Source organism: Chelonoidis abingdonii, chromosome 2 (assembly GCF_003597395.2).
Source record: "Chelonoidis abingdonii isolate Lonesome George chromosome 2, CheloAbing_2.0, whole genome shotgun sequence".
Taxonomy (NCBI): Eukaryota; Metazoa; Chordata; order Testudines; family Testudinidae; genus Chelonoidis; species Chelonoidis abingdonii.
In genome coordinates this window covers 285637291-285658069 of record NC_133770.1, presented here as the reverse complement: position 1 = coordinate 285658069, position 20779 = coordinate 285637291, and the positions used below count along the sequence as shown (strand labels likewise).

The following is a 20779-nucleotide window of genomic DNA, read 5'->3' as shown; positions in this document are numbered from 1 at the left end:
TTTTCCATGACATGAAATTCACTCATCCTGTCTGCTAATTAAAGGTACAAATTTATCCCATGTCCTTTATATTTCAAAGCACTCAATGAGCCAGACTCTGATCTCTCCCTGTCCTGTTTTGCTCCGCTTTGTTTTTTTGTTCTTCAGTTATAAACTGCTCCTGAGAAAGGAAATTCAGTGGATCCCATGAGGCTAATTCATGTGGTCAAAATGAAATGATTTCTGTGTTCCCACAGAAAAGCCGGGCTGCCAGGCATGGAGGCAGTGTTTCTGCTTTGAGCCAGACCTTTTCTGTTTCAAAGGATGATATTAACTTCTGAGCACTGCTGGGCCTGAAGAGTTAAAGCAGATGTTCCATGGTTCCTGATGATAAATGTAATTTTATTGTGTGGGAGAGCAAGGTAGGGTGAAGAACAACCAACCCAGCATTCAGACATGAAATAATTAGTGGGAATGGGGCATCAGGCACATGAAAGCTCACAGGTTTCTCAAAGCCACTTTCTGTAAATGGAATCCAAAGAGGCTTGCTGCAGACAGGAGTCATTCCACAGATGAAAATCCCCAGCATTCATAGGAATTGCCATAGTGCATCAGACTCATGGTCTTGTTTAACCCCCATTACCACAGTATTTGAGCAACTCACCATCATTAATGTCTTTTTCCTCAGAACACCCCCATGCGGCAGACTGTGCCACTTTATAGATGCGGCAATGATGTACAGAGAAGCCAACTGACTTGCTCACAGTCATACAGGAAGTCTGTGGTGAAGCCAGGCCTAGAGCTCTGGTCTCCCAACTCTGAGGCTAGCACCTCAGCCACTGAGACTTCCTTTCTGTCTAGCCCACTAGCTTGTTTCTGACAGCAACCAGCACCAGACGCTTCAGAGGAAATGGGAAGAAACTTCATAGTAGGCAGCTGTGGGTAGTCTGCTTCCAATGAAGATCTCATCCTAATCTCTAATAATTAGAGATTGGTTTAAACCCTGAAGCCTGAGGTTTAATATCTCTTCCAAATTTATTATCAACATTCATTATTCTAGCTGTGGATATTCTTGTTACCCATATGAATGGTCATTCCCTGCTTGATTCTTGTTAAATTCTTGGCTTCAATATCATCCTGTGGCAATGAATTCTGCTGTCCATACATTTTGTGGAAAAGTACTTCCTTAGATCAGTTTTGAATTTGTTACCATTTAATTAAATTGAATGTCCCCTTGTTGTTGTGCTATGAGAACAGGATAACAGGATTTACCTTCTCTAGATCGTCATTATTTTATATACACTTGTAATGCATCTTCTGCAAACTATGCTACCTCGCTGTTTAACCCTTTCTCCAGATCATTATTAGACTTGACTTAGGACCCCGATCCATCGCCCTGGGCAATCCTGGATAGACCCTTCCGTACACACAACTCTTACAGTAATTCATCTCATTCAAGACCAACTACATTCTGCACATGCCTGCACTCATTCACTGCATTGCCTGTAGATAGTGTGATGATTTCTCTGCTCACAGAGGATCTAATCCTGCTGTCATCAGAGAATACGTATTGGCTTCACTGGTTCAGGATCAGGCACATAGAGTATTAAGTAATGTTTGTACATAGCTAGAATCTCAGCTCCATAAATCAACCACTGAATTAACCAAAGACTTTGACTGCTTTAATGTGTTATTATAAAACTATAATGTTGTTTAATATTAGGAGAGGAACTATTATTAAGTCTTTGCACTTTAGATTTACTCTGGAACAAGACAGGGCATAGAAATATTTGTGGATATCCTAGCTATTATTTGGCATGCCTACTTTTCATAGATGGAATGATTGCAAATAGACTAAGGACCACATCAAGGTGGAATTGCTCATGTCACATCCTGCAACTGAATTAGCTAGCATGGACCCTTTTGTTAATGCAGAGCCCCACTGAAGTCAGTGGGATTCTGTAGGGGTCTGCATCAGATGATCCTGTTGCAGGAGTGAGCACTTAACATGTATCAATAAGCTGGCAGTTGACTTTGTGGATATTGCTCTATGATACTAATCTAGGAATTTAGGGAGCACTCCTCACCATCCCTATGCTATTTGAATGCCTGTACAGATGTGAAAGGTCATATACTGGCTTACTCCTGACCTGTCTGCACACAGGAGGGAAGATGCAAGAAGCCTGTCTCCTCATATTCTGCCCCAGGCAAAGTTTGGCTGCAGTCCCAGTTCGTGTGCTCTTCTGAGTGCAGGGACTGCTCTTTTCTGGCACCCGCTGGGGGCCAAGCCACGTCAAAGGGGGTAAGGGAAGGTAGCAAGGAGGTGAGATTATGTCCGATGATGTGTTGAAACTGTTACTTCCAATCATGTTTTGATTTTCCATAGCATCTGTAGTGTGTTCAATGGATTCTACCTCTCAGAATTAGGCTGGATTGCTTGCAAAGTGTTATCATAGAATATCAGGGTTGGAAGGGACCTCAGGAGGTCATCTAGTCCAACCCCCTGCTCAAAGCAGGACCAATCCCCAACTAAATCATCCCAGCCAGGGCTTTGTTCCAGCCCCGACCTAAATACCTCTAAGGAAGAAGATTCCACCATCTCTTAGGTAATCCATTCCAGTGCTCACACCCTCCTAGTGAAAAGTTTTTCCTAATATCAACCTAACCTCCCCCACTGCAAATTGAGACCCTTCCTTGTTCTGTATCTGCTACCACTGAGAACAGTCTAGATCCACCTCTTTGGAACCCCCTTCAATAGTTGAATAGCAGCTATCAAATCCCCCCTCATTTTCTCTTCTGCAGACTAACAATCCCGTTCTCTAGCCTCTCCTCATAAGTCATTTGTGCTTCCTTCCCCCTAATCAATTTATTGTTGCCCTCCACTGGACGCTTTCCAGGTTTTCCACATCCTTCGTTGTAGTGTGGGGCCCAAAACTGACACAGTACTCCAGATGAGCCTTCACCAATGATCGATAGAGGGGATGAATCACATCCCTCAATCTGCTGCATGCCCCTACTTCTACAGCCCAAATTGCCATTAGCCTTCTTGGCAACAAGGGCACACTGTTGACTCATATCCAGCTTCTCATCCACTGTAACCCCTAGGTTCTTTTCTGCAAAACTGCTGCCTAGCCACTCGGTCCCTAGTCTGTAGTAGTGCATGGGATTCTTCTGTCCTAAGTGCAGGACTCTGCACTTGTCCTTGTTGAACCTCATCAGATTTATTTTGGCCCAATCCTCTAATTTGTCTAATATGAATAATAATGTATTTGTTCAGCATTAACAAAGTGTTCTGCTCTATACAAGACACGAAAATAGAGACAGAGCCTGCCCCAGAGAGCTTCTAGTGTAAAAGACAGACAAGGGGAAAACAAGATGCACTGGCAAACACACAGCGGAGGGAGGGAATCTGTATAGGAGCAGATTATTCCTTTACAACATTAAGTATCACTTTGTTTTTCAAAACGGAGAGTGCCCCAGCTGCTGAGCGAATCACACCAAATTAATGTTCTTCCACTACCTTTCGGAGACCTTACATGCACACACTCCTCTCCTAATGCTAATGTATCAGAATGGAATCAAAGACACACTGCAAACAGTGCTACAGGCAAGGTAGCTTTTGAACAAAGTAACATACATACTGTTGCTGTCATTTAACGTATATATTTTCTGACCAATCTAAAGTAGGTATGAAAAAAATTATGCAAAAGAAATGCTGTCCTTGAGGAGATATGACAAGGATTGCAGGATTTCGGGAGTATGCCAAATATAGTCCATATATCTAAGATGCTTATCTGACCCCCCATTACCAGAGTGTCTGAGTGTCTGACAGTTTTTAATGTCTTTATTCTCACCACAATCCTGTGAGGTTAAAAAAATATTACCCCATTTTACAGATGGGAAACCGAGGCACAAAGTAGGTTAAGTGTCTTGCCTAATTTCACACAGAGGTCTGTGCTGGATCTGGGAAATGAAGCCAGGTTTTTCTGAGAGCTAGTCCAATATCCTATCAACTAGACCGCCCTTCTACCATATAGCCAGTATAATCCAGTCATGTGCTTCAGGTTGTGTGGCCAAGATGTCATGCGGTATAGGCCTGGTCTTGCTCAGCTTGGGTGGAGGGGGCTGAGGGAGCTCTCAGCACTGTGTAGGGTGAGCTACATAGGATCAAGCCCTAGAGCTAGGTCTCAGGTGTAATGTGAGAATCAGGGCAAGAGCCAAGTGCTTCCAGCCCTTAAGCAGAGCTGCTACAATGCCATAACATCACACTAGAGTGCATGACTGCACGTCTACAATGGCATTTGGATGTGATGGCTAAAGAATTCTGACTGATGTGAGTATCAGCTCATCACCCGGGTGGAACAGGGTTTACACCTGTACTGAAATGCACAAGGCACTCATGAATTACATGGATTATAGAGTAAAGAATAAACTGGATCTGGAATATTAAAAAAATCATATTAATTTAGACTCTAAAAGGAAGAAGTTTAAGGCCAGAAGGAACCATTATGATCATCTAGCCTGACCTCCTGCATAGTGCAGCCAAAGAACCTCACCCAGTAATTGCTGCATCAAGCCAATAACCTGTTTCAGTAATAGTATATCTTTACAAAGACAGCCAGTCTTGATTTCAAGCCTTCAAATGACAGAGAATCCACCACATCAATACCCAATTTGTTCCAATATTTAATTAACCTTGCTTAAAAATTTGCACCTTAGTTCTCATCTGAATTTGCCTAGTTTAGGCTTCAAGCCTGGGGATCTTGTTATACTGTGTTCTGCTCAACGGTTCTCAAACTCTGGGTCAGGCCTTCAGAGTAGATCACAACCCCTTTCTAATAGGGTCTCCAGGGCTGGCATTAAACTTGCTGGGGCCCAGGGCTGAAATCAAAGCCTGAGCCCCACTCCTATGGGCTGCTGAAACCCAGTGGCTTCAGCCCTGGGCGGCGGGGCTCAGGCTTCGGCTTCCGCCCAGGGGAGTGGGGCTCAGCCTTACAGGCCCCCTACACAGGGATGAAGCCCCTGAACATTGGCTCCCACATCTGGGGCATTGGTGCTTGGATGGGGTCAGGCATCAGTCTGACCTTCTGGGGTTATGTAATAATTTTTGTCATCAGAATGTGGGCTGTGGTGTAATGAAGTTTGAGAACCGCTGTATAATGAAGAGCTATCTCCTACACCCTGTATACAGCATTAGAAAGTAAAGGTATGTGGTAAAATTCCTGTATCCATCATTTGGGGAAGGAGGTGGGAAATGAGGTGCGTGAGAGGAAACCATGGCCAGTTAATCTGTGGGTGCTCTTTGTAACCATTTCCATAAACAATAATTGAGGGATTCTCTTATGAAGACCCATGGATGGGTTTGAGCACATTGGAAATTGAATATCTCTGTGGTGTGGATAAAGAGATACCAATAAAAAGGTACCAATACAGTTCCAAAGGAGAGTAGGAGGATGCTTTGCAGAGGACTTTGTGATAGATTAATTGGAAGCATATGGAAAAATAAAACACAATGTTTTGACATTGTCAAAGGAAATCGTAGTGGCTTGAAATGGGTTTTTAATAAGTCTGAATAAGACAGAACTTCCTGTGATAACTGCTTGGTAAAAACAGGGGCAGCATTATGGAGAATTGACAATGTGGGCTGCAATCATTTTTTTAAGGCAAACACTGCTTCCTTGTGGCCTTTTTGTGCTAATGGAGCTGCCTGAAAGACGGAATTGGCACGTTGCATTCCCTGTGCAAATGTCTCCTGAGCATCATGCTCAGTGAAGGCAGAGAGGGTTTTGTTTTTTTTCAGCAACCCTGGATTTTTCATGCAGAGACTTGGAAACAAAACCTTGGTTCAGACTTACTTGGCAGCCTAACAATGATATTTCTGATTCAGGAAAGCTCTTGCACATACCACTCATACTGTCTTCAGCCTGCTGGTTATTGATTCACAATGAGCCCTAATCTAAATGTGGGTGTGTGCATGTGTGTCGTGCAGCTGATACTGCAAACATCCAATTTTCTTTAGTCAGGCACGATCACACTTCTTGGGAGTGTTAACTCTCTAAATGCATCTTAGTATATTTTGTTCATTTGGTTTTTGCCTGTAAGGGAGTTTGGAGCCAGTATTCTGTATTCTCAGCATCTTGTGTGTGTTTTTTTTCAAATGCTTGGGCCTGTATTTGCACTTTTCGTAGTTTAATAGCATTCTCTCACCTGGTCCACACTACACGGTTAGATTGACACAAGGCAGCTTATGTCGACCTAGCTGTCTGTGTCTTCACTTAAATTTGGCTCTCGTCGATGTAAGTGTCCTGCTACGCCTTAACAACTTAATAACACCTGAGCGGCAGAGAGCCAGGATTGATGTAGTTAGATCAGTGCAGTGATAGTGTAGGCGCTGTGTTACTTATGTCGACTGTTACTGGTCTCCAGGAGCTGTCCCACAATCCCCTACACTGACCACACCGGTTACTGTTGTGAACTCTGCTGCCTAGCTAGGAAGCTGTCCCGCCCCTTTAAAGCCCAAGAGTTTTTGACCTTTTACGTTTCTGGTTGCCCACTTGGTGAGCACACCTGGCAATGCTCCGTTGTTGAGTTTAACTGCCCAGTTGTCAATGCCGGCTACACATTGCAGACACACTCCCACCTAGAGAAGGCAAGAGATATTGGATTGCCTGTGGGGAGAAGTGGCTGTACAGGCACGTGGATATTTATGTGCAGATTGCTTGGGGCATGCAGGAGAAGGGCTGCACGAGGACCCAGCAGCAGTGCTGCATGAAAGCCAAGGAGCTGTGGCAGGCAAACCAGAAGGCCAGGTAGACCACCAATCAACCTGGTGCCGAGCTGCAGACCTGATGCTTTTACAAAGAGCTACAAGCCAACCTCAGTGGAGACCCCATTGCCAACCCCAACACCACTGTGAACACTTCCAAGAAGCCCGAGTCAGAGGCCCTTTTTGTGAACAGCGAGGAGGAGGAGGAGGTGGGAGAGGAGGAGGAGGAGGAATATGGGGGACAGGTGACGTGGGGATCCAGCTATGAAGCGACCCAGGACATGTTTTTGACTCTACCGCCATCCAACCAGTCACAACAGTTGAGCACAGGCGAGTCCGATGCAGGGGATGGAACCTCTGGTGAGTATGTAGTTTGCTTTGAAATTACAGGGATGACACCCCCAAAGTAGCAGGACATATCTGTTGATTTACTCTTTTTTTAACTTGTAAGAGGTAGTGCAACTACCAAGAGAGGTAGAGTCCCCAGCTCCTCTTCATTCTCCTCTAGAGTGTGGGGGGGGGGGGCACGCAGAGTTGTTTGTTTACATGGATCAGGATGTCCCGTGAATACTCTGTAGAGATCTTGATGGAACCTTTCATGGAGGTACTCTGCAATTCTCTGCCGAAGGTTTCTGGCTTTCCCACGCCACTCAGCGATTACTTCAGCAGGCACCATTGCAGTACCCAGGTGAGCAGTAGCTGTGCGCTCTCTGCCTCTGTTACCCTCAGGAGTGAGATACCAGCTAAAATCACTACTGCCTGTGGAAAATGGTGCCCATATTGAGCTCCATTGCCCTGTACAGCTATATTCATGGCTGTGAGCTATTCCCCCAACCTCTCCATGGGCCATACTCACCATAGCAAGTGCTGTGACTGGTCTCAAGGAGAAGAGAGAATGTAGTGCTTACAACTTTTGGGGATCAAGGGGAGTGCAGTCAGTATCCTAAGGACAATGGTACCTCTCTGTGTTGTATTTACAGCTGCTGGTATTGTGGCCTTCAGGGGTTCCCACTCCACACGCTTGGAATGCCTGAGTCAGATAAGGAGGAGAAATAAGAGGACTCCTAATGACATGTTCCAGGAAATGCTGCAAGCCTGTGCTGCTTCAGAGAACCAGATCAGGGCCTGGAGGATCACCCTTACAGACAGCCTAGGTAGGAGAAAGGCCCAGGAATCCCAGCAGGAAAAAGAGAGGAAGATGCACCAGGACATAGTGGGGCTTCTCAATAAGCAAACAGAGAAGCTGCAGACTCTGGTAGATCTGCTGGTCCAACAATCTGGTGCTCGCCTCCCTCCGTAGCCCACAGAGAACTTAATTTTGGGACCTTCCTATACCATCCCCCACAACATTCCACATTGCATCAGGGGTCGCTGCACTATTCCTACCACTCCAGCCCGAGGGACATTAAACACAACCACAGTTTTACATATGCTGACCTGTGAAAGTCATGGTTGATGTATGTGTACCTGAAATGGAAATGACTGTTCTTTCCCCTTCATAGGTTATGTTCCCTTAATTTATTAAGCTTTAAATGTTTTTTCTTTCTTTCTTTCTTTCTCTTTTTTTTTTGAAGTGCCTTGTTCATGTTATGGAATAAAATTCTATTTTGTTTGGATGAAGAGTCATATGCTGTTTGGTGCTGGGCAGGTTTGACATGCTCCAGTTTTCTGTTACTTCTTTTTGTCACAGAACCATAACATCATTCACAAACAATAGGTGCACTGACAGTGTTATGTTCCTACATACACAGCAATCACTACAAGAATGCTACCGGGCTGCAAAGGAGCAAGACTGCAAAGACAGCCACATGCACTGCTCTGGCTCCCTATAAAAATGTTCTTTCAAAGCCTCTCTGAACCATCTGGCTCTGTGTTGAGTTCTTCTAATAGCCCTTGTGTCTGGCTGTTCAAATTCAGCAGACAGTCACTCCACCCCAGCAGAAACTGTGCCCCCTTTGCTTCACAGATATGCTGCAGGACGCAGCAGGCAGCTATAACCATTGGCATCTTTTTCTCTCTGAGGTCCAATCTCATAAGGAAACAATGCCAGTGACACTTCAAATAACCAAAGGCACATTCAATTGTCATTCGGCACCCGTTGAGCCTGTAGTTGAAGTTCCTTGCTGCTGTTGAGGTGGCTGGTGCGTGGCTTCATGAGTCAGGGGAGCAAGGGACTGGCTGGTTACCCAGGTTCACTATTACCATTTCAATGTACCCAATGGTAAGCGGCAGGTCAGAAAAGAAAAGTCCCTGCTTGCAGTTTTCTGCACAGTCCTGTATTCTAAGATGCAAGGGCCGTGCACCATCCCTGACCAGCTGACACTGATGTCAGTAAAGCATCCCCAGTGATCCACCAGCAAGTGCATAACCATACAAAAGTAGCCCTTTCTACTGATGTACTATGTCGCAAGGTGATCTGCTGCTTAAATAGGGATATGCATGCCAGCTATCTTCCAATTACAGTTGAGAAAACCTATTGCTGCAAAACCATTCACTGTGTCCTGCGCATTGCCTGGAGTCACAGTCCTGCATAGCAGGAGGTGATTACTGGCCCTGTGCTCTTGCATGACAATGGCACCTGAGGTGAATTTCCCAACTCCAAGTTGATTCCTGCCTAACTGGTAGCAAACTGACATTGCTCATTTCCACAGTACAATCACCACTTGCTCCTCCAGTGTCAGTGTTGGTCTCATTTTGGTGTCCCTGCACTGGAGGGCTGGGGAAAGCTTCACACACACATTCAGAAACATGGCCTTGTGCATCTGAAAGTTCTGCAGCCACTGCTCATCATCCCAAACCTGCATTACGATGTAATCCCACCAGTCAGTGCTTGTTTCTCAAGCGCAGAACAGGTGCTTCACCATCTCTAGCTGCTCCGTGAGCACCACCAACAACCTTGAATTGTTTCTTTCTATGTCCCACAGCAATCTTGCTTCCAAAGAAGCATCATGTTCCCCGTGGCTCTTGTTGCAGCTCTGCCAAAACTGCAGGATCCTGTGCCCCGTGCTTGCAGCGCTTGTGACAATAGTGCAGAACTGTGCAGATGCCATGCTTCTGTTAGAGATGGCTGACAGTGAGAAGGGCTGCACAGGTTTGAGGGGATTTTTGAAAAGAAGATGCAAAATATTATGGGCTGCAGTAGAAGTAATGAGATGGAGAACCACTGCATTGTGGGAAGTTGCCCCCATGCTCCTAGTCGCCCCTGCAAAACAAGGCATTGCAAAAATCTCCTCAAGCACCAGGCACTGAATGGTGGTGAGTTGCACAGTGGGATAACTACTGACATGCACAGCATGCTGCACCAATACAAGCACGCCTGGTGAGGACGCGCACTGCTGCTACATGTAGCGTAGTGTGCACATGCACAAGCGATGTAACAACTGCAATTGCTGTATGCCAACGTAACTTAGGTCCACATAATTTTGTAGTGTAAACATAGTCTCAGAGAAGTAAAAATTCAAAGCATTGGAACATAAACTGGAGCTGGATGATGTACGTTTCTTAATGAGGTGTAATTTTCACCTTGTATAATGCATATTTATAGCTTGAAAGTGATAATGTCAGCCATGAAAAGCAATGGAGCTGGACTGAAAGAAGTAATTAGGCATAAAACCCCCAAATGATGGACAACCTGTAGCAAAACAGGCAGTGACAAGACGAAGAGAGAGCAAGCTAGCCTGGGACTTTGGGCATTCTCGATGGAGAGTTTCTACTGAAACTTATGCACTAGCAGGCAACTGATAAATACCAGACACTAAAAAGAAGTCCTGAATTTAGAAGGCTTCCAAACCCCAGACAATGATGGTAGGTAGCTAATTATTTTGTCCTTGGTCTCTGTTGTTTTTCTTCTGCTTAAATATATGTTGCCATTCCAAAAGGTGCATATCTCTTATTCCCCATAGCACCCACCGGTTGTCACTGGAAATTAATGATTAGCATAACTAATGGATGTATTTTTGATTTCTTTGTATCCTACATGGTGAGAAATGAAGAATTTGAGAAGAATTAGGCTCACATCCTGAATGGCAAGCAGAGGATCATGCTGCAGTCATTTCTTACCATCAGAAAATGATTCTGCATAGAGATGTTTTTGACTGTGGTGTTTTTTTATTGTAAGCTCTGTGTTGTTTGGTTCAGATCAGCTTGGCCTGCTCTGTGAAGACTGGAAATCGGGGGTATCTTTAGGACCTCAGACTCGGAGACAGGTTAGATGTCCCTTTAGCAACAATTAGAAATAAAGAAATTCCAGCTAACTAGCTATTTAACATGATGTCTTATGAGTTTCTGTAACGGGAGCAACAATGCTCTAGAGACCGTTACCTGAAGTGTTACAGGAAGGCAACCCTCATTCCAATAATGAGTGATGTGCAATGTTGCAAATAATATAGTAATTCAGAGTGCGGAAAATTACTTTTTCAGACCTTTGCTTTGATTTGATGGTTTATCAGGATATCTTATTATAAAAATAAACAGTGGTTCAGACAGTGCAGCACCCATGGGCCTCATCGTAAGCACCTGGCATTTTAAGCAATACCCAGCACCTCTCAAATCAGACTCTTTGTATGTAATTAGTTGGGGCTTGATGGGGGTGCTGGCATATACAGAGTATGGATGGCAGAGTATCTTGAGCCCACCTGATCCTGGCACCTGCTAGGCAGGCACCAGATGCTTTGTGGGGTGCACTGTTTGGTGTTGGGTCTCATTGTGGAAGAAGGCTATAGGGAGCCTGCACCATTCTGCAGGAACTTCTAGGGACCCACTGGATGAATCAAGCTTTCGGTGTAAAACTGACATCACCCACAGGATGACGTAATCCTCATGTCTGGGGAAGCACTGTTCCAAGAATTCACAAGTGTTCTCTGACTTTATCACATAATTCTGTAAAATTGAAGAGAAGAAGAACATGGGCATGGAGGACCTCTTTGTAACAGGTGATGGTAAAGAGCTCTCTCTCTCTCTCTTTCTCACAGTGAGTGCCACACAAATGGCATGAATTCAGTGGCAGTATTTTTTAAATGAAGAGAGTATTATTTCCAAAAATGACTTTTAGGCACTTGCCAGCAGGAGACAGGTTTGCTTGACACTTCCTTCTGAGGAACCAGATCCATCCGTCTCATTTGAAAACCATACTGTTATGTGAACATTACAAGAAGAAATAACAATTTAATGTTAATATTTTATATAGGAAATCAGGTGAGCACAACAAAAGAGAACATTTCAACATTATGAAAATGGAACAGAAAAGTTGAAACAGTTTCAACTTTTTCCCATTGAACAAGCTCATCAGAATAAACATGTTCCCACAAAACATTTTGGTTTCAACAGAACTGCATTTTCTAATAGAAAACTGTTCCGTCAGAAGTTGTTTGACCCATTCTAACCTTGGGAAAATCACTTAAGCTCTGTGAAAGGGGAAAGATACTTGCCTACCTTAGCAAAGTGCTTGGAGAGCCTATAAGAAAGGGGCTATATATATATATTAATATACATGCATTATAAGATAACTTTAACATCCATTTCAGTACACAGTCTAAATCTAAAATTCAGACTCGATATGATGTCATTAAAGACAGTTTATTAGAACAAAAACCCAGTACATTGTAATTGGCATTAAATGGAAAATCAGTAAGTGTCAAATGATATTAAGAGCCAGGTCCACTGAATTGCTGCAAAACTGTTGTGGGCCAGAGAAACACTGGAAATGGAGTTTCCACTAAATGAGCTGATATTTACACGCTCTTGCCTGTTTGAGCAAGTGCTTGCACAATATCTGAAGCATAGTTCCTGGGACTCTGGACATAGAGATGTTTGCCAGATGTCAGAATGCTTGGCAGTTTGGGATGCAGGGATGGTCCAATTTGACTGCTAGCTTGGCCAGTTCCAAAGGAGGCAGACATTGCTTTGTAGTAATCTCTTTCAGGTTGTCAACAGCTTCATTTTCCTCCTGCCCCTGGATGCCATTTTATATTAAACTTCATGTCAGCACTAGACAACTCAGGCATATTTCAACAGAGTTTCATTAATCCAAGTGTAAGTGGAATAACCTTCCCTATCATATAACATAAGATTGCAGAAACCATTAAGAATGTGAGGTATTTGGACCCAAAAATGCAATTACTCTTTCAGAGATTATATCCTGTGTGTAAGGAATCTTATCTATATAAGATTTAAGGCCAGGTCCTGATCCCAAGCGTAAATCCAAGAGCAACTTGATTGAAGCCAGTTAACTTCAACAGTGTCACCAACACCATGCATTCCATCTGCTCTACAACTTTCAGTGTCCCTCTCTGTGATGCCCCCAAGTCATTCTCTGTAGAGACAATGCCCTATAGGAGTCAAGGAGTCTCCAAGTCTCCCATCATCTCCTCTCCATTCTTTGGTAGTTTTGCTATTAGAACCTTTCCTGGCCAAGGCTGTGGCTGGGACTCCTTGTTACTGTTATTTTCCCAGCAGGGAGGGGCTCCATGGGAAATATAACACAGCACAGGACTGCAATACATATTCTGCCTAATTTCTGTAGAGTTGATGTGGGAGGGGCAGCATTGTCCTGGGCCTCCACCACCATGACCATTGTCTCCCAACCTAGTTCTGGTCTTGATCCCCTCCATAAGGATCCTGACTCCCTCCTGAGGATTCTTCTGCCAGGTTCCAGGAAGGGGAAATGGGGCCATACAGCTGACCTTTTTCTGTCCATGTGGGTCAAAGGAGATCAATGCATAGAGGAGCCGTCAGGAATGATCTAGACCCCTATCGTTATGTGTGATGTTTTCCCATTCCATGAGGCAGCATCACAAGAGCAAGGAGCACCAAATAAAACCCCCAAAAACTTCCCCTTGTCTCAAAAACACTTAAAAGATAAGTGGCAGAGCACAAGACAGTTATCCCACCAGCCAATGTTTAGAACTTGCATTTTTCACAACAATTGTAGTGAGTGTTTGCCAACATCTAGCCACCATATCTAGAGTGTTAGTTAAATACAAATGCACAATACAAAAAACATACCAGGCACTAAAAAGGTGGCGTTGCTTGTCTTTGACTAAAAAACAAAGCAAAAAAAACTGAACATTTTTTGGTTTTTCGAAACTGAAAAAAACAAAAAAAGTTTCATTAAACTGACAGTGAAGGTGTTTTTCTTCCTTTCTCATCTTTTCCTCTTATTTCTCATCCCTTTTTTTCTACTGAGAAAGGGGGAGGGAAGACTGAGGGGGGGCACTGAAAACCAATTTGTGGGTTTTTTTAATGAAAAAAATTAGAAAAATAAAAAAAATGCAGAAAATTTTCAGTTTTGAATAGAAGACCTGTATCATAGAAGAGTTTTAAACATACATTTTGACCAGCTCTAATAAATATACATTATATTCCATGTAAAAAAAACCCCCACAAAAACAAAATAAAAAATTGACCTTAATCCAATTCCATCAAATCCAGTGCCATCAAGCACTTAAAAATAATACATAGTGACATGGACTAAAATAGTTTCAGCATTTTGTACTGCAATATGCAGACATGGTAACTCTACTTAGAGTGAAATGTCCTCCTGTGAGAAAAAGTCATCTCTCTACAGGCTTTGTCTACAATGCAAGCTAGTGGTGAGAGTGTTCTGCTCATGTACGCATACCAGATTGTTTCCATTGCTGTATGGAGTAGTTTTCTGAGGATTTTCATGTAATGAGAGCTGAAGTGTCTTATGCCATAACTTCAACAAATTTCATAGACAGTGCCATGATCCGTCTAGTCCCATGTCACATAGTGGCTAGTACCAGATTTATCAAAGAAAAAATATATCCACCACCCCATAATTCATAACTTTTTAATAGCATACCAATAGAGTACCTTCTTTCTAACCCCAGGTAATTAGTGCTTTGCTTCTGTTCTCAAAGATGGAGGTTTATATCCTTGGTGCATTCTTAGTATAGCTAGTGAAAGATTCGTGAAATTATTTCCTAACATTAATTTATCATTGTGCAACAGACGAGCAGGTACTACCTGTGCAGTATGTTGTTGATGGTGGAGAGGGTGAAGAAGTCTAAAGAGAAATGGGAAAAATCCCAAAAATAAACAGGAACCAGTTAATAGAACAAAGACATTTCTGAAATCCAAACGCTCCACCTATAACAACTCTGTGACAGGTCTAGTTTAGTCCTTAAGGCACCATATTTTGGTTTCTGTTTCAATAGACTAAAAAAATCCCTCACTTGGTCCTTGTCACTACACACCATCAGCAGTAAGAGATGGCTAAGCAGCTGTGCACTTCACGCTATGACTCCCTCAGCTTCATTATGGCACCAAGAGACAGAGAAGATGTTTGTAAAAAATTGGGCAAGATGTTGATAAAAGATTCTTTTTGATAAAAAGTTGGAGTCTTTTTTGGAGACCAATGTACAGAAATGACTAAGGAATGAAGATGGGTTGGTGAAGCAACATAGATTTATTGAATCACGTAGCCCTACAATGAGAAGAAATCATTGTATACATTTAATAAACAAAAAAGAAAACATAGGAACTAAGGAGACAATGTCAGCATCCCACAGGTCCCACAAACCCTTTGGAAGTCATGTTAGCTGCAGATGATCCATTTGTAGCTAAAGAGTAAGTGGTCCGGTAACTCAATGTGAAGAGCACATTAGTGGAAGCTATATTGATGTAAGTACAACCAAAGTTACGGTAATTACTAAATATAATGGAAAACTCATCAGAGTGTCTTCCTGGGTCCTTGAGGATAGGATCTGTGCAGTCACTATGGAATTAAACTATCTGGCCATTACAATTCATCTGAAGTGTGTGTTCATCTTTGGTATTTGCTTTCATTACCCTGGAAGGCTCATTATGAACATAAGAACGGCCATACTGGGTCAGACCATGTAGCCCAGTATCTTGTCTTCCAACAATGGCTAATGGCAGGGGATGAACAGGACAGGGCAATCGTCTCAGCCATGCTAAGCCTCATAATCCAAAATATCAATTAAAACATGACAGCACAAGTGAAACTACTGCAATGAGAGGAAGTCTTCTACTAAAACCATCAGAAGCCACCCAGTTGGATCAGGAGGCTTTTAACAAACAAATAGGAAACATCTTTAAACCCCACATTTAGAATAAGAAAAAAGGATGGAATCCATCAAAATACCATTCACTTATGGCCACTGCTCCATGATAAAAGGTGCATCAGCCATGCGGGGTGTGAACCAGAGCAGTAAGCATGGATTGTGTCTACTGTAAAAACTCAGCCCTCTTCTAGGCACCTGCTAAAGATGGAAACAGTCACCTCATAATGGATGCCGGCATCATTGGTCCAGTCAATTGACTGACATATGATATTGGTACTTGACTTCAGTTTATTTATCCCAAGTCAACCTCACCTCTGAGTTTCTGTTTTTTGTAGGATAAAAGTTATGATCCTTTGGCCAAAGTCTAATAGTCACCATGCAAACCATCTCCTCATGGCGAAATTCTGTTGTGCCTTCTGAATTGTTTGATTGGCAGGATGTTTTCTATATTTACTGAACAAAATCAATAGAAGTGTTTTAAAAAACAAAATATTTACTTAAAATTCCTCTATGGATTGGGGAACTATCTGTTATTACTAAAACACAGTTAAAGTATTGGCCCGGCTTACCTAGTACAGTGCTTGAGAATGGTATTTCTCAATAAGAGTAGAAGAGGCCCACAGTCTGAAAAGTTGGAGCCTAACATTGACTGGCTGGTTAGCAATGTCACAGGGTGCAGAGAACAGGGTTGTGTGGGAGTGGGTTACCAAGACGATGTTGTTAAAATTTTGCAATCAAATTGAAGGGAGGTTTGGTGACATTTCGCTGCCTTTTGGCAGCATTCATTGCGTCTCTGGACACTAAGAGATCATTCCTAGCAGAGAATAAAGACTTGCCTCTGGGGCTTGTGAAAATATTTCGGAAGAGCAAGTTTTCTTTTCTTTTCTTTTTTTTTTTTGTAACAAACCGGCTTGTCCCAAAAGGCAGATTTATTTAAAATGGGTTTTCAGGGTCGGATACGCTCTATAATGTTTTCTTGTACGCATGTGCACCCTTAAATTCTGTGCTACACTATCAATAACTTCAATAGAATTTTCAGGGAATGAAACAAACGTTTCTGGACAATGCACTTAACATGAAAAATACTATGCAAGGTTTTTCTTCGTTCTGAGAAAGTGTTTTTATTTGAAAAGAGAAAAGTGAAAAACCACTTTCTGTAAGCATATATGCACATCATATATAAGGTTTATTAGAGCCCAATGGGAAAATTTTTGTCAAAGCCTCTTGGTAATATAATTGCCAGTGCAAAGCAATCTAGATCTTATCAAACTGATGTTGTGTTTGCTTATCATCATATAAATCAAACAAAGAAACAAATGTAACATCAATGTCTACTCAGGAATATTTCAGCTAGTGTCAAAGCCTCTGCTCTCCTGTTCTTAAACAGATATGTAAAAAGAGGTGCAGAAGAGTGAGAGGCTGCCATCTGTGAACTCTGGCATATATCAGTCTAAGGGACAAAAATATGAACCAGGTGATGCATTACTTAACCATTCATATTCCAGCAGATCTTCACAAGTCTATAGGAGAAGGTACAGTATCACAATTGCACTGAGAAGCCTCAGTGAATCTAGAGATTGTTGTTAGACCTCAGTCATACAGGCTTGGGAATTCATGAAGTTAGAACATTCACCGCAGATGATGAAAACATGTCTGAAATACAAATGAAAATGGAAACGATATGACTCTAAAGGCTTTGGGTCAAATTTTCAGCCTATCCTTCACTAGAGGCTGTTTAGTCCATATACTCATCTAAGAACCCAATTCGACCCACAGCTAAGGTATTTAGACTGAGATTTTCAGAGCTGCTTAAAGGAACTGGATGCCCAATTCCCATTAGAATTAATAAGAACGAGGTGTCCAAACCTGGGAAACATTTCTGCTTTAGGCTGTCAGTGACCTTCTTAATGAATGGGTGCAAAACTGTAGGTAAGAATCTTTTGTATCCTCTAAAAAGTGAAACCTGGGTATGGAAAATGTCATTTATAATGAAATGGAATAAATTTCTCAATCTTTTCAGTGCATCACAATTTGCAAAGCTGCAGTTTCAGTTATATTGAACTTCCACTTATAAATGACGTTCTGTAAATGATTAATTAGGAACTCAATAAGATGATTCCTTAGAGTTGTGCTAAATAGATGTTAGCATGGATTGAGCAGAGACCTTCCTATTTTAAACCTTGATCTCACTCAATGATCTCCCAAATTGTGTACTGTGTTTTTCCATTAGTTTTGTCCCACACAGGTTTGGTTTTTATGACATTTAGTGCAATGAACTTGTCAATCAGCATCTTTCCCAAGTATTCACACTAGTTTCAGAGTTATATTTCTTCTAGGATGTCCACAGGCAACTCTTAAAGAGCCATCCATGAACTCCCCTCCTGTTACCTTTATGGCTCAAAAGATCAATCCTTGCGTGATGGAGCTGTGTAAATTTTTCCAGCAGTGCCTTTGTGTCAATCAAAGAAGAAATTTAAGAAAAGAAGCCATGAGGTAAATCTAGCCCTCCTTTTACCATCCTTTACCTTCTTGGGATGCTCTGCGTTGCTCTCTCAAAGGACAGTTTCCAATCACCAACAGTTAGTTTTAAAAGTCTGCAAGTCTGGCCCTACGGGACCTTACAATCAAGCATACAGGGAGGACGCATTTCAAGGAAGCATCATCCCCAGCCACTTGGGATTGGGATTTATGTCGGGGCAGGTGGGCAAAATGGAGTCTGAGAAGAGGGCATGTCCCTCAGCTTCTGTCAGTGATTCGTTTGGGATAAAGGTAACCTGAATGCTGTGTTCACACAGGCCACTCATTGCCTGGAAGGACTGTTTAGTACACTGGAGCAATGTTCTTCTAGCAGGTTGGTTTTGTTCATCATCAGAGGCCAGATTCCCAGCTACGCACAGGGTTCTAGGAAGGGGGCAAAGGCAACTGTCCAATGCCCTGATGGTGGATCTAGCTCCAGGATCAGGGGAGTGGACAGTTGCCTTCGCCCCCTTCCTAGCTCTGCTGTAGTCTCTATACCCAATGAGAGGAGAGGGCACAACAGTGATGGAGCTGAGGGGCCAAGATCTTCCCTCAGGTCTAGAATAGGAAACTGGGAGAGGCAGGACTCCTGGGCTCTGTTCTGCTGCTGAGAGACTATGGGCAAGTTGGAAGCAGAGCTGGGAATAAAGCCCAGGAGTGGATAACTTAAATTACATGCCTCAGTTTCCCCATCAGTAAAATGGGGATGTTAACACTTATCTGCCTCACTGTGAAAAATCTCATGGCTAGATGCCACTGCATGTGTCCAACACAAGATGAAAGTCATTGTATGAAATGGGAAAATGTACCACTCCCATTTCTCTCCAGCTTCCCCTGAGATAGGCCTCAGGCTGCTACTTACACTGAAGTGTATTACAATAGAGGAGTCTCTTTCTCTGTTGTAAATTGGCGCAGAGGAGTGTTTTGTAGTTCTCTAATTCTCAGAAAACTCACTCACACCTGCTCATAAATTCAGTTGAAAATGGCGCTGAAGAAACCATCTGGCACAGCTCAAGTCCTCTTGATTTGACTGGTTTAGGAGATTATTTCCTACATAACTTGGTAGCTTGGCTATAGATACAGGAAAAGTAGGAGGAGAGTTTGCCTGCTTCCAAGATAAAAAGCCACGTTTTAGCCCTGCTGTTAGAGACCAAATCCTACAGATGTCACTGGAATTATACCAGCATTGAAGGTAAACAGGAGAGCTGGTGAAATTTTTTTCATTAAATTATTTGATGAACATTTATGAGTTTTCATTTTTGTCAGAAATTTTCTTTGATTTTTTGAGGTTTTTTCATATACAAACTAACAATTTTAATTTCAATATTTGGAACACAAAAATTGAGAAAATTGGCCACTTTTTGAGGAAAAGTCCATTTTGTCAAAAAAAGCCATTTTCCGTTACAAAATGGTTCACTGGAAATTTTCCAACCATGTGTTGTTAACTAGCAATGTAAGTGCAGCCTGGTCTGATCCAGCTCACTGGTAGTAGCAGATCTCCTGAGTTCACTGTATTCTTGGGCTGATATTAACTCCGACCATACAGCAAAAATTAATGAGCATCATCTTCCTGATGAGCTGGGTATAAACTTGAGGCATTCACTTAGCTGAGGCTGCACTGGAGAACGAAAGTCCGTCTGAAATCCCAGTTGCAGACCTGATGTTGAACCAGCAGTTAAATACATATTTTAATAGGCTCCTCACCAGCAGGGTTCTTCCCCCAGTAATATCAAAAACACTGTGATATAAAAGGAACAGAAACAGCAGCCAGTGTGTTTGCAATAGAAAATCCTCTTGGTAAAGGAAAAGTGCTACTTAGGTTGATTTCTCAAGGTGCTGCAAGGTTCATTGCCTAGACAAGTGATATACTTTTTGAGGTATTGAACTAATCATGCCTCTTCCTCTCTTTTTTTTGTACACTGTGCCTCTTTCCATGCTCCCTCCCTAGGCTCAGGATAGCCTTTGATCCTTCCCATTTTCTGCACTGGATTGTCTTCCTCTATTCCAAGAGGGCTTTGAACTCTGCATGTAGCTGGAGAACCCAGGAGAGTCATTTTTAGACTCCTTCTAGCTGGCTGTAGGTTGGGCGTGGGGGGAGGGCAGCATAATTTTTTTCTAACTTTTAACTATTGTTAGTGAGGAGCTTGTGGAAAATCAGGTACCTGGGAGCTGGGGGAGGGAGGAGGAGCTATCTCACACCCAGAGCAGAGCCACTTGTTCCCAGAACTTACACCAACAAAATGCAGAGTCAAATTGACAGAGCTGAAAGAACAATTGAGAGAGAACAATAAGTGCTGTGCTGGAAGGAGTTTTTGTCTGGTTTCCTGCTTCAATACAGTCCTCAAGGCTTCTATGTATGGTGTGCCCATCTCAGCACCCTTGTTGTGCTGCCTTCAGGTTGTTCCTCTGTTAAACTCTTCCATTTTAAGTGTGCTTTATGGGACAGATTTTCAAAAGTGCTTGGCATTGT

The 20779-nt window shown here is 42.7% G+C and overlaps 1 protein-coding gene across 1 annotated transcript in view; it reads left to right on the top strand.

The window, feature by feature from the left end:
• Positions 1 to 20779, top strand: part of HHLA1 (HHLA1 neighbor of OC90) — a 41049-nt gene that overhangs the window by 18190 nt on the left and 2080 nt on the right. Inside the window, exon 14 of the mRNA XM_075061985.1 lies at positions 18129 to 18285. Coding sequence (XP_074918086.1) covers positions 18129 to 18285 — 157 coding nt within the window. The remainder of the gene's footprint in view (positions 1 to 18128; positions 18286 to 20779) is intronic.